Raw genomic sequence first — 13018 nt, 5'->3', positions numbered from 1 at the left:
ACTCCTTAGGCTAGTGGGATATCAAATCCAAACTCCTCTTCTTCTAGACTGAAATGGCTGAGTTATAAAGATCATTTGTGGCCCTGATTGCTTGTGGGCCCGATGGTCAGTTCCTAATAGATAATAAATTCTGTAGTCATATTAAATGAAACTGAATATAGCATTAATTTCTTTAAATGTGCATGTACATCTTTTGCTGAAAAAGTTGTTTTAATTATATATTTTCTTCCTTTCCCAATATTGCATGGAATACCATAGACAACAAGCAGTTTTAATCAGAATTCAACAATGAATCTGGAATAATGAAAAATCTCTAGATTCATATTGATAAAGTTTTAAAATTATGGCGTGAGGAACCTAAAGTTCTAAACTAGATTGTGTCAAACAGTTAGGGAAGATAATAGAGTGGCCTAAATGTTAGCTTTCAAGTTTATATATGATTCCATTTTAAAAATAAACCACCTCTGTTTTTACTGGACATTTATTTGCATTTTCCTAGGTCCATGACATACATTATACTAATGTTTTATTGCAAATGACTCTTTGATACATTAATTAAAATGTAACCTATGAACATATGGTAACCTTAATGATTGGATATTTGAAATAATAATTTAAAATGCATAACTAGTAAATAATCATATGATTTGTATGTAGAGCCTACTGTGAGAAACAGCTTTTCTTATCTGGGACACAGGACAAATTACCCTTTTATATCACGAAAAACAGGATTTTCCAAATGATTCAGCGCCACATTAAAAAGGAAGAAAAAAAATCACAGAATTTTTTTTCCTGAAGAACAACCAAAGTATTGCACTGTGATCAGAAATATTTACCTACAATATTGGTTGCTTGGTTACAAATGGAGCTGTATGAAAATGGTAACAAATGACTACACAGTGCTTAATTCACAGGAAGTGACTATGTGGAAAACAGAGAAACATTATTAACCAAGGCCATCATTATGTCTCCCATGGGCTTTGGCCACATAGGTAAAGCACAGCAAAACTAAGGAGCTGAACTTTACACAACTGTAGCCATTTTAGCAACAGAAAGCATACTGAACTCTCCTCCCCAAATCTATTTGCAAGCAGCAGATTTCCCTACAATTCTAGGCCAGTAACACTTGATGAAGTGGCACAGCCAGGACCACATCCAGAGCCCTGCCTACTTATTGCAGCCAGGGCAGGAGGTATGGAAGCCAGGAAAAAGAACTGACTACAAAGACATTTCAGCTGGAAACAAGTCTTTCCTGATCTAAACGCTGCATTTTTTTGCATATACTGTAATTATTTGGCATTAAGATGGTTGATTTGAGAGAAACTGTTGTATAGATATCAGCTGTAGCAGATTAAAATTTGGTTAAGTGAGAGCTGATACAAATTCACTATACTGTAATGTAACTGAAAATCTAACATTCATGAGATTCAGCCACTCCAGATTTTCCTTATCTGGGGGGAGTTATGGTTAAACAAGATGGAAAAACTTGTAATGGTCAACCCCACTGGACTGGGTCTGAAAATAATACAGTATAGTGTTGCTGCTTATTATGAAGAATATCCATGGGTGTAGCCAGGATTATTTGGGGGGGCTGGCCTTTTTGGGGGGGGCAGAACCTCAGTTAGCTATGTTTTTAATTGATTTTTACTGATTTAGGGGGGCAGCTGTCCCCATAGCTGCCAAGTTATCCCCTTTTTAAAGGGAAATTCCCTTATGCTGAATAGGCTTCCTCGTGAGAAAAGGGAAAACTTGGCAGCTATGAGCTGTCCCCCCTTGGCTACACTCATGAGAATATCTGCTGAAACTCTGGAAATCCTCTAGGAGATATGGACTAGAGAGGTGCAAACCATGTTAATAATTACAATGACAAGCATTGGTTTGCAAGAGCCAGCAAACCATTGCTATTGATGCTACTGCTGTAACCCACAGAGTAGTTCAGTGCTCACTCGACCCTCATCTTCTGTTACTGTATTTGTGATCATGGTGGCAGCAGCTGCATTTCAACCCAAGAAATGTAAACTCAAGAACCCCCCCAAATTTTCAAGTTGAACCCAACAATCTGCTGTTGGATCCCCCCCCCATTTATTTTAGCAACATTCCTACTTTTGGTATGTGCTGGTAACAATAGACATGTGCAGACATTAAATCAGGGGCAAGGGCAGGGGTGTCACACAAACCCCATTCCCCACATCCCGCAGCAGACTAGCTGCTCTTGGGATCTTTGAGTGATTAGCAAAAAGGTCTGAAGATAGCTTTTAAGCACATTTACTTGAATGCACTTAGAAAACCACGCAGTGGCTGGGGTATAAATAATAAATTTATTATTATTATTATTATTATTATTATTATTATTATTATTATTATTATTATTATCATTATTATTCCCTGCAATGGCTGTGCTCTTGTAGGAGGTGCCCTGCTGGAGTTGGACTGACTTCTCATTCAACAGAGAGCATGACTTAAGGCCCCAAAGAACCAGGTTACCCAGGAGTAAGAGTCATCCTTGGGAGCAAAGGACTCATTGGAAGCAGGGAACCTGGAAGTCTGAGATAACCAGTTGCAGCTGGGCCTGGGTAGGGTCTGGGTGGCCACAGTTGCAGACTTGTTAGCTGCTGGATCAGTGCAGGACCTTAGCTCTGTGCAACCCAGCTTCTTGCTTCTGACCCCTGTCCTAACTGATCCTGTGCTACTGACCTCTGCTAGCACCTTGCTCTTGGAATCTTTACTACACCTTGGGCTGCTGTGCTGTGTTTGACTTTGGCATTGTCTCACAACCCTGCTGTTACATCATGCCCACTTTTAAACTGTTTCACTCTACTTGGCTTTGGCTTCTTCTTAAGGCCCTCTGTTTCTGGGTTGCCCTGATACTTGACTGCTTACTCAATCCTCTGCAGCTGGCTAACCACCTGTACAGTACTGGATATCTAGCTTCCCCCTTGCCTCCTGCAGAGAGACCAAAACAAGACTAAACCAAGGAATTCAGCTCAAGTCACTTAAAAACTCTCTTGCAGCTTGAGGAAGTTGGGGGGGGGGCAAACAAGGCCCTCAGCCATTTCCTTATTTAACCCTTCATGGCTCATATGAGGCTCAAATATAGCAAAACAGTGAGATGCGGGTTGTGATGCAAAAGCTGAATAGCCTAGTTGGTTAGAGTGTAGTGCTGATAATGCCAAGATTGCAGATTTGATCCCCGTGGGACACCTGCATATTCCTATATTGTAGGGAGTTGGGCCAGACTAGATGATCATTGGGGTCTCTTCCAACACTACAGTTCTATGATTCTATTGACATTACACAAATAAAACTTTCCTAATAGCGTCAACAGGCTAAGCTATATAACTGAGATTCATTTAGTGGTCTTGCCAGTACTACTGTAGCAAGGACATCATTATATTATACTATTTATCCTGCTTTGATGCAATATTTAATGTGATTTGCCACCTTTATGAAGAAGCAAAAAACTGTTAATTTTTTTGGTTCCCATTTTTTCACCCTAGCAATTTGATCTGATGGAATTAGTTGTCTCCAAAATAGTAATGCCATTGAATGGTTGTGGTATGGGGGGGGGGGGGGGGAGAACACTGTACAAATTCCTTCCATTCATGGTTGATTTGAATAACAGTAGCTGTAATGCTTCTGCATGTTTCTACCATTAAATCAGCCCTCAGTCAAGCCTGCAGTTCCCGTGTGATTGGGAATCTAGGACTGTGCCAGGGTATTATCTCATATTTTGTTTTCTCAAAAGTATGAAAACTATTTTTTCTCTTTGGGGATGCATTTAACTGAATTCATTTGGAGATTTTATGCAGTATATGCTGTTTTTGTTTGATATTGTATAATTCCCGAAAAGATTCATTTACAATACTACACCCCCACCACAGCTTGTATCTTATAGAAAGGTCACTATAACTAAGAAAACTCTATTTGCCCAGGAGGACAGGACAGTTAATATCTCAATTCATGCGGGCAATAATATTGTTTCCTAATTCCTGAAGTGCTGAAGAGACTTGGGGCCAGTGCTTCAGGACACAGTTTCCTTGGAATGGGACAGCACTTAAGACTTACATTATCTTCATTATTTTATTTACAATTATATAGGTAGAATGTAGAAATGAATAGACACTTACAACACTTAGCACATCCACCGATCCTGCCTTCGATTTCCAGAGAGGCAACTCCAACTAAAAATTATTATTATTTATTTGATCTATATACTGCCCTTTATCAAAATATCCCAGGGAGGTGTACAGCATTAAGAACACATTTTACAGAGCATTAACAATAAAAACAAATAAAAACCATTCTTCTGTGTTTACCAGTCTATGCCACCAAGCCATTCCAAAGTGGCTCTGTTGAAATCTATTTAAATGTCATTTCCTTTTCCTTACTGTCTCCCACTGTCATATCTAGTTGTTCAATGAGTTTTTGCAGGGTCCCAAAGCACCCTAAAATCCCCTAAAGTTGTTAGAAGTGGTAGCAGCAGCAGCAGCAGATCCAGTAAGTTGCTGATCACTTCCTTATTTACAAGGGTTTTCTGCAGCACTTGGAAACCTCAGCATGTTGTTTTTCCTGCTGCTTCATGCATTGGGTCCCCTTGGGAACAATCAGAGAGATCATATCTCTCCAACAGCAACTGGAGACAGCTGATGCCAACCAAAGGAGAGAACAAGCATTCAGAGGCACCCAAAGGGACACTGAACAGCAACTTTAAATAGCACAATTCAATGTAATTTAAGGTCACTGCTTTGTAAAGTGAAATGAATAAACAGGCCAGTGCTTTGTGAAATGAATTTAATTAAGTGGGTGGGGGAGGTACAGGGTGCTTATAGCTCAGAAGTAAATTGAAATGAAATTAATTGTATGAGTGAATATGAAGTGGAATTAAAATAATTGTTTGGGGACGCTTGTAGTTCAGTGGCCAGTGCTTTCTTAATAAATTGCTGAATTTAATATTTACTGTAATGACTTATGGTTGCAAAGAACCTATGGATGGTATTCGGTGCTAGCCTAGTCAGAGTAGACCCACTGAGGTTAGTGGGCACAAATGACTTAGGTTTATTGACCTAACGCCTTCCCAGACCCGTTGAAAGAGGCGGTCATTAAACTGCTTCTTAAAAAAACATCTTTAGACCCGGCCAATATGGCCAACTATCGCCCAGTCTCAAATCTACCATTCTTGGGCAAGGTGATTGAGCGGGTGGTTGCTGAACAACTCCAGGCACGCCTGGAAGAAGCGGAACATCTGGATCCCTTCTAGTTGGGATTCAGGCTTCATCATGGGACTGAAACTGCCTTGGTCGCACTGGTCGATGATCTCTGGCGGGCTAGGGACAAAGGCGAGAGCTGTTTCCTAGTTCTGCTGGATCTCTCAGCGGCTTTTGACACCATCAACCATAACATCCTTCTGGACCGTGTAGAGGGGTTGGGAGCTGGGGGCACTGTCATACAGTGGTTCCGCTCCTTCCTCCTGGGCCGTGTTCAGAAAGTGGTGGTGGGGGGATGAGTGTTCAGACCCCTGGGCTCTCACTTGTGGGGTGCCTCAGGGTTCTGTCCTCTCCCCCATGCTTTTTAACATCTACATGCAGCCGCTGGGAGAGATCATCAGGGGGTTTGGGCTGGGTGTTCATCAGTATGCAGATGATACCCAGCTCTACCTCTCTTTCAAATCAGAACCAGTGAAGGCGGTGACGGTCCTGTGTGAGTGCCTGGAGGCGGTTGGAGGATGGATGGTGGTTAACTGATTGAGGTTGAATCCTGACAAGACAGAAGTACTGTTTGTGGGGGACAGGAGGCCGGGAGGTGTGGAGGACTCCCTGATCCTGAATGGGGTAACTGTGCCCCTGAAGGACCAGGTGCGCAGCCTGGGAGTCATTTTGGACTCACAGCTGTCCATGGAGGCACAGGTTAATTCTGTGTCCAGGGCAGCTGTCTATCAGCTCCATCTGGGATGCAGGCTGAGACCCTACCTGCCGGCGGACTGTCTCGCCAGAGTGGTGCATGCTCTGGTTACCTCCTGCTTGGATTACCGCAATGCACTCTATGTGGGGCTACCTTTGAAGGTGACCCGGAAACTGCAACAAATCCAGAATGCAGCAGCTAGACTGGTGACTGGAAGCGGCCGCAGGGACCACATAACACCAGTCCTGAGAGATCTACACTGGCTCCCAGTTTCCAAGCACAATTCAAAGTGTTGGTGTTGTCCTTTAAAGCCCTAAACGGCCTTGGTCCTGTATACCTGAAGGAGCGTCTCCACCCCCACCGTTCAGCCCGGACACTGAGATCCAGCGCCAAAAGCCTTCTGGTGATTCCCTCATTGCGAGAAGTGAGGTTACAGGGAACCAAACAGAGGGCCTTCTCGGTAGCAGCACCCGCCCTGTGGAATGCCCTTCCATCAGATGTCAAGGAAATAAGCAGTTATCCTAATTTTAAAAGACATCTGAAGGCAGCCCTGTTTAGGGAAGCTTTTAATATTTAATGCTGTGTTGTTTTAATATTCAATTGGGAGCCGCCCAGAGTGGCTGGGGAGACTCAGCCAGATGGGCGGGGTATAAATAATAAATAATTTTTATTATTATCTCCAACTGACAGTGCAAAGTTTGTTGTGCTGGCATAAGGACAAATATAAAGATTGCACAATATGGAATGCAGTGCAGCGGTTGCGCTAATGGAGGTTTGTTGTGTGATGTTTTGCTCAACAGGAAGGATTTAGGGTGGTTTTTCCAATGTCATGCAGGAAACCTGGTCCCACATGTGTGGCACCTGCAAAAAAACTGGGGCATCAGTGTGAACTGAAAGAAACCAAATATGAATTGCAGCTTCAAGTGCCCACCAAGCTTCCAGATGGTAAAGGAAATCATCCCTAAGGTTCTATGAGAAGTTCTTTAAAACAAACTATGTTTTAAAGCCTTGCTTTCAAAATACATCTACTACATATGCAACCAATTACAGTTAGCACAGCAGAATGAAACATACATTGGATGTAGTATTGTAAGTGCTTGTTTTCATATGAAATGCAGGGATAATTAGGCTTGCTCAATTTTCATGAGTGAAGCAGGAATTTGTTTTCAAAATGGTTTAGTGGCGTCTCCCAACCTGCTATTTATTTCAGAAATGTCATGGCTCATTTATAGCTCTCTCTTTTTTACTCTTATGTTAAGAATAACAACTGAAAACATGCTTTAAGTATTATCTCTAAATGAAACATTATCTTCTTTGTCTGTCCAAGAGGAAAAATGGAGCTACATCTATTAAAAAATAATTAATATTTAACTCATTGTTTCATGGTGCTTCCATTAAGAGAATTCTGCTCCACAGGAAATAAACACAGCTAAGTGGAATGTTAGACTAGTAGAATAACACTAATGCTATAATTATTGTCCTATAGGACTTCAAAAGGACAAATGAAAGGACACTTATGTGGGTGGTATGACTGGCCCAACAAAAAGTAGCTGTTTATTTCAGGAAGCCAATAGTGACGTGTACTTTAAGCAAACAGATCTGGGCTCTTTGTGCTGCTTTTGAGACCCCAAGGCTTTTCTGATAAAGCTGTAATCAAGAGGACTGGATAGTTAAATACCAGGTTCCATTAGCTGGTTAGCTTTTTTATTATTATTATCAGGGATCTTTGACCACAGACACCCAAGACTAAATTCACCAAAACCTTTTGATCACTTTTATTTTGGACTGGAAACGAACCAGTGATTTTGCAGTGAAAGGCTCTGCAATGTATTGTGAAACCCTTTGTGTCCTTGTTCCCGTTTCAGCCTTGTGAATTTCCACAAAGCTAATGCCCATTTTTCAGCAATCTCCCCCACCCACTTCTCCCTAATGACCAGGAATCAGCAACTACTGTCAATTAACAAGAACAGAGTCTGACCTCACAGTTTGAAACATGAGTTTCCAATCTCTGTTATGCCAGCGAGCTGTCAAATCCGGCACTATGCAGGTGGTCAAGAAAGCAAACATCCCATTCTTTTATTAGCACCATGTGGGTGTATTTTGACTAAAAAAAATCTATAAGAGACAAAGCACAGAAGAGTTTATACTAATGATTTCCTTTCCTCAGTGGCACAGGCATTCTTTGTATTTTAGAGAAAAATGGCTGTGTTCGGGTACAGAGGTAGGTGTCATAGTTTTTAAAGGCGAGTTGTTATTGTTACATTCATATTCCACATTTCCTCCCTAATTTATCCACACTACCACACTGGAAGGTAGCGACGGACTCAGGGTCACCCAGTAAGCTTCAGGGAAGAATGGGGATTTGAACCCTGGTCTCTCAGGACCTAGCCCAACACTCTAGCCACTACACCACACTAGGAGCATTTATATATAGTGCTTTAGAATTCTGAAAGCACTTTACACACACGATTACAACAACCCTGCAGGGTAGGTCAGTATGATCATCTCTATATTGCAAAATATGGAGGTTGGGACTAGTGGCTGACAATATAGTGGCTTTCCTAAATCCATGGCAGAAGCAACACACTCCCTGTTTACAGCTAAGTCTGTTATAGCAGAACCCGTGTGTGCCTGTTCAGAACAAAGTGTCGCTGAGTTCAGTCAGATCACCTAATATTCTTCAGTAGGAATTCTTGAGGGATTGTATGCTTACAAGTTCCTATCTGGAAAGACCTGATACGCACCTCTTACATTCTGGGAACTTTTTTATTTTTTAGATTGTTAAAAATAATGCAGAAATTGAATGCAGTTATGGGTAAAAATGTGATAAGGACCAGAAGTGGACAGACTTTCCTGTGCCTGCTTTATAACCAGCCTTTATTCCCCCCACCCCGGGGTGTTATTCAAATCTGTCTGATGGATTAACTCCCATAAATCCAGAGGTTTACAGTTCTCACCATCTCTGCTGTTCCCCTTCCCCTTCCTCATTTCAGATTGAGCTGGCTCCACATACGAAGTCATTGTACATATCACCAAAATACTAAGAGGAAAATGTAAACTGAAAAGCAAGGAATGTAAAGACCCCCAATTGTACACAACATCATTCAACACCTTGTACCCAGGGCCGGATTTAGGTTTGATGAGGCCCTAAGCTACTGAAGGTAATAGGGCTCTTTATATGTCCAGCTGTCCTTTATCAACAACATTGTCACTTTTTTGTGTTGAATATATGATATATGGTCATTTATGGACCTAATAGGTATCTAAGCCTATTTGCACATGTTGCCATGCAACCATTCCATGCAGAATGTAGGCACCCTGTATATAGAAATGAGCAAACCGGTGATATTTTAGGGAGCAGGCTAGCAGGTGGGGCCCTTTACTTACATCATAGGAGCCTACACAACGCAAAACACTGTTGCTGTATGTAGGTTTTGTTTTATTTGATTTTTATCTTATATTTTAGGGTTTTTTCCTTCAATTTTTTTGGGGGCCACCAAGAGAGTGGGGCCCTAAGCTATAGCTTGTTTAGCTTATCCGTAAATCTGGCACTGCTTGTAATTAATGGCCATCTGATTTAGTGACTAACCCTCTCTCTGTGTGTGTGTGTTGATTCCCTTGTGCATTTGGTCAGCAGGAGCTCTTTTAACTAAGTGGCAAAATATTATGTTAAAAGGTTGTTTGTGCACTTGGGCCTTTGGTATTCTACTGCAGCTCTGTTCAGGCAGAAGTGTTGAGCTGCTTTAGCTAAAGTGCCACTGAAGCTGAACTTCCTACTCAGTCTAATTTGCTATCAGACATTCATAGCAATTAGCACAAGATGCATTCAGAACCCCATTTTAGTACTAGCAGTCAAATTCTCCAGTAATCCAGGAACTACAGCAAAAAAGTGAAAACTGTTAAAGAACAAAACATTTCTTCTCACCACCATTTCCCATGAAGGTGGTAGGTGGATTAATTTCAGCTGTCACTCTAGCCACCACAACATCTTTAAATGACACTTTGCTTCTCATGTTAAATCACCAGAGAAGCAAACCTGATGAAGAACAAAATATTTGACTTTATATGTGTGCGCACACACCCCAGTGGTGCTGAAAAAGAGAACTGATAGTATGTCAGGCAAGTTTGTATTGGGCAGAACTACAAAGACAAGGTGCCACAATGGAAAAGCCCCTGCCTCCCCTTGCTGCTCACCTCACTTCAGTCAGAGCCTTGGAGGAGAGCCTCATAGAACAATGTACCATTAGTCACCAAAGTGATTGTGTGTTGTGACATCTGCTTGAGAGAACCACAAATTGATTCCAATCACATATCATGAGAAAAGCAAGATTTTTAGCTCAGTGTGGCATGGTAGCTAAGCCAAGGTTTGTAGTGAACATGTTTCCAACTCCCTTGCCCTGTTAGGGCAAGGATTTCTGCTTGTGCAACAGGACCCCCCCTCCTCCTGCACACTCCCCAAATCTGCTCCAGGGGGTTGGAGGAATCCAGAACAGAACCCAGAGCAGGGTGGGGGGAGTCCTGTTGCAAAAGTAAAAGCCCTTGTGCTGGTGAACAGTCACTTGGCACTATATGGGATACATGTGAAAGCACTTTGTACATTAAAAATGTTTTTTTTAAATTTCATCTCATGTGTTTATTTATTTGTTGATCAGCTAATTGGTGAAAGAAAGTGGCCTCCTCCTTTATCTTACAAAATGGCACAGATAGTATAGTGTCAAAGGGTCACATACCTGTGGCTCCGGTTCTACATTGACTCGATAAGCTTGTGCTTTTCCATCTTCTAAAATATTAGGGGGCCAAGCCTTGCTTTCAGCTCTGCAATAAGAAATACAAAGTACATATATTTATATAACTTATATATTTATATAACAATACAGCTTGTTACTTTGCAGTAAATTTGAAGTTGAGCAGAGTTAAGATATTGGTGTGCTAATGAAAATATATACACACCCAAGAGTCAAATCAATAGCCTGGAGGAGACTGGCCCAGTTTACATGCTGTAGTAAGCCACAGAATGGTTCACTGTGAATGAGAGGATAGCTCCTGCTTCATTCCCCACCCCCCTAGTGTGAGCAGGAATTGAAATACCCAGAACAGAACCATAATACAACAAACACCAATCACATAGATATATGATCATAGGCAGCAACCCTATTCCCCCACCTAGTCTGTTGCCCACGGAACTCTAGCTTTTGCTGAGCAACTGATACAAAGGGTTGGTGAACCCCTGAGAAGAACATGGGAAGGGGTCTGTGGCAGGAGGTGGGGAGAGGGATTAACAGAAATTGCCCAGATTTTGAGATATTTGGGGGAGGCCCTTCTTGGTCCTGCCATCCTCACAGGTAAGCTTGGTAGGCATGCAGGAGAGGGCCTTCTTGGTGGCAGCTCCCAGACTTTGCAACTCCCTGTAATGAAAGAGCTGGTGTTATGCTGTTTGTATTGTAAACACTTGTATGGTTTTACTGGGTTTCTATATGTACTATATGGTTTTAATTCTATCAGTGTTTAACTTTTAGTGGTTCTTGTCTTGATCTGTAAGCCATCTTGAGTCCTGTCAGGGGAAAAAGCAGGGTATAAATATACGGTATGTGTTGTTGTTGTTGTTGTTGTTGTTGTTGTTGTTGTTGTTGTTGTTGTTGTTATAATTGCCTCCATTCCCATTCTGCTGATGGAAGTCACCACTGGATCAAAGAGCTTTATCTCAGACTTCTGCCAATATACCCCCCCAAGCCTTTCCTGAATTCAGGTTAGGGTAAGGAGAAAGGGGGATGAGTAGGAAATGGGGAACATTGACAACTGGGTGGAGGCACCTCCTTGGAGTAGCTCCCACCCACCTCCTTCCATTGACACTTGTCTGGATCCAAGCCGCTGTATTTCTCATTTTGGCCATGAAAGTGAATCTAGGGAAAAACTGGAATCTTTCTGTGCATAACGTGTAACTTTCCATTCAGCCTTAGGAGACCTATGCATGTCACTTTGGAAAATATGGATCTTCTTGTTCCTGGTAGGTACAGCTTTACTGTTGTAGCTCAGAATCTTTTATTTAGATTTCAGTCCCAATATGCCCAACACTACAGTTGTATTTAACATGAATTGATGGCATTTATTATGCAGAAAGCTCATAGGACACACGTGCAACTTAAGCAAGGAAATTTTACCTAGGGGCTTCTATTTCAAAACTAATGTGGTTTTTGCTTTAATGTAAATGCTGAATCTAACAGAAGAGCCACTGAGACCCATGGGAAGGGTTCTGCTGCTTTAAGCACCTCTTGAGTCAAGTGAAGCCTAACACAGTTGAATTTTCACATATGTATCTTATTGAACAGAAACCACCCAAGTGCTTTATCGTTGTTGTCATTTAAAACTGAAATAATCAGTTGTAAGTTGCTATTTTGGTTTCAGCCAGCATTTGCAAAAGGAAAGTATCCTTGTAGGTGTAGGTAAGCAAGTGTGTGTGTGTTAAACTTTCTCCTTTTAGACTGTCAGCATGTAGCCTATATATTTCCATCCATCCATTTGATCTGCCTCAAATGTAATGCTAAACTATGGTTCAGTGTCATATGTAGAAACCTTGGTCTAGTGTGCACTCCTCCCTCTCTGGTGCGGCCTTGAGGAGGTAAGAAGCTTTCACTTCCATTTTCAATTATTTGTGATTTATAGTTAAGCATGAACCTGAATACATGATTAACCTTAACTATGGTGTGCTCTGGTCCATGGGGTCATGAAGAGTCGGAAAGACTAAACAACAACAACAAATGGTTTAGAAATGCAAACCAGGATCATAAACCATTATTTGGAGTTGGCTTGTTTCCCTAAACTAAACCATAGCTAAAACTAACCAGTTTGTCTAGAATGTGGAACATAGAAACTCAAAGCTTGTTTACCCCCAAATTAAGTCCATGGTTTCAGGCTACATCAGAATGAGCCCAATTAGTTTGATATTTGCTTGGGGCAAGAATCAGTGTTTGTGTTCTGATTGCAATCAAACAGCAAGTGGTTTTTTAAATAATCAAAATCCCTAAATAAATCTTGCTAGTAAGCAGAACGGGAAAGAGACTCAATGAAAGATACAATGAAACACACAAATAAACTCTTCCACAGCTGCATGAAGAATTTATGC

General features: G+C 41.5%; 1 protein-coding gene across 1 annotated transcript in view; it reads right to left on the bottom strand.

The window, feature by feature from the left end:
- PDLIM4 (PDZ and LIM domain 4) overlaps positions 1-13018 on the bottom strand; it is a 66608-nt gene that overhangs the window by 29356 nt on the left and 24234 nt on the right. Inside the window, exon 3 of the mRNA XM_035105414.2 lies at positions 10629-10713. Coding sequence (XP_034961305.2) covers positions 10629-10713 — 85 coding nt within the window. The remainder of the gene's footprint in view (positions 1-10628; positions 10714-13018) is intronic.

The sequence above is a fragment of the Zootoca vivipara genome, chromosome 2 (genome assembly GCF_963506605.1).
Source record: "Zootoca vivipara chromosome 2, rZooViv1.1, whole genome shotgun sequence".
Taxonomy (NCBI): Eukaryota; Metazoa; Chordata; class Lepidosauria; order Squamata; family Lacertidae; genus Zootoca; species Zootoca vivipara.
Note: the sequence above shows the minus strand (reverse complement) of the source record. Positions and strands in the feature narration are given on the sequence as shown.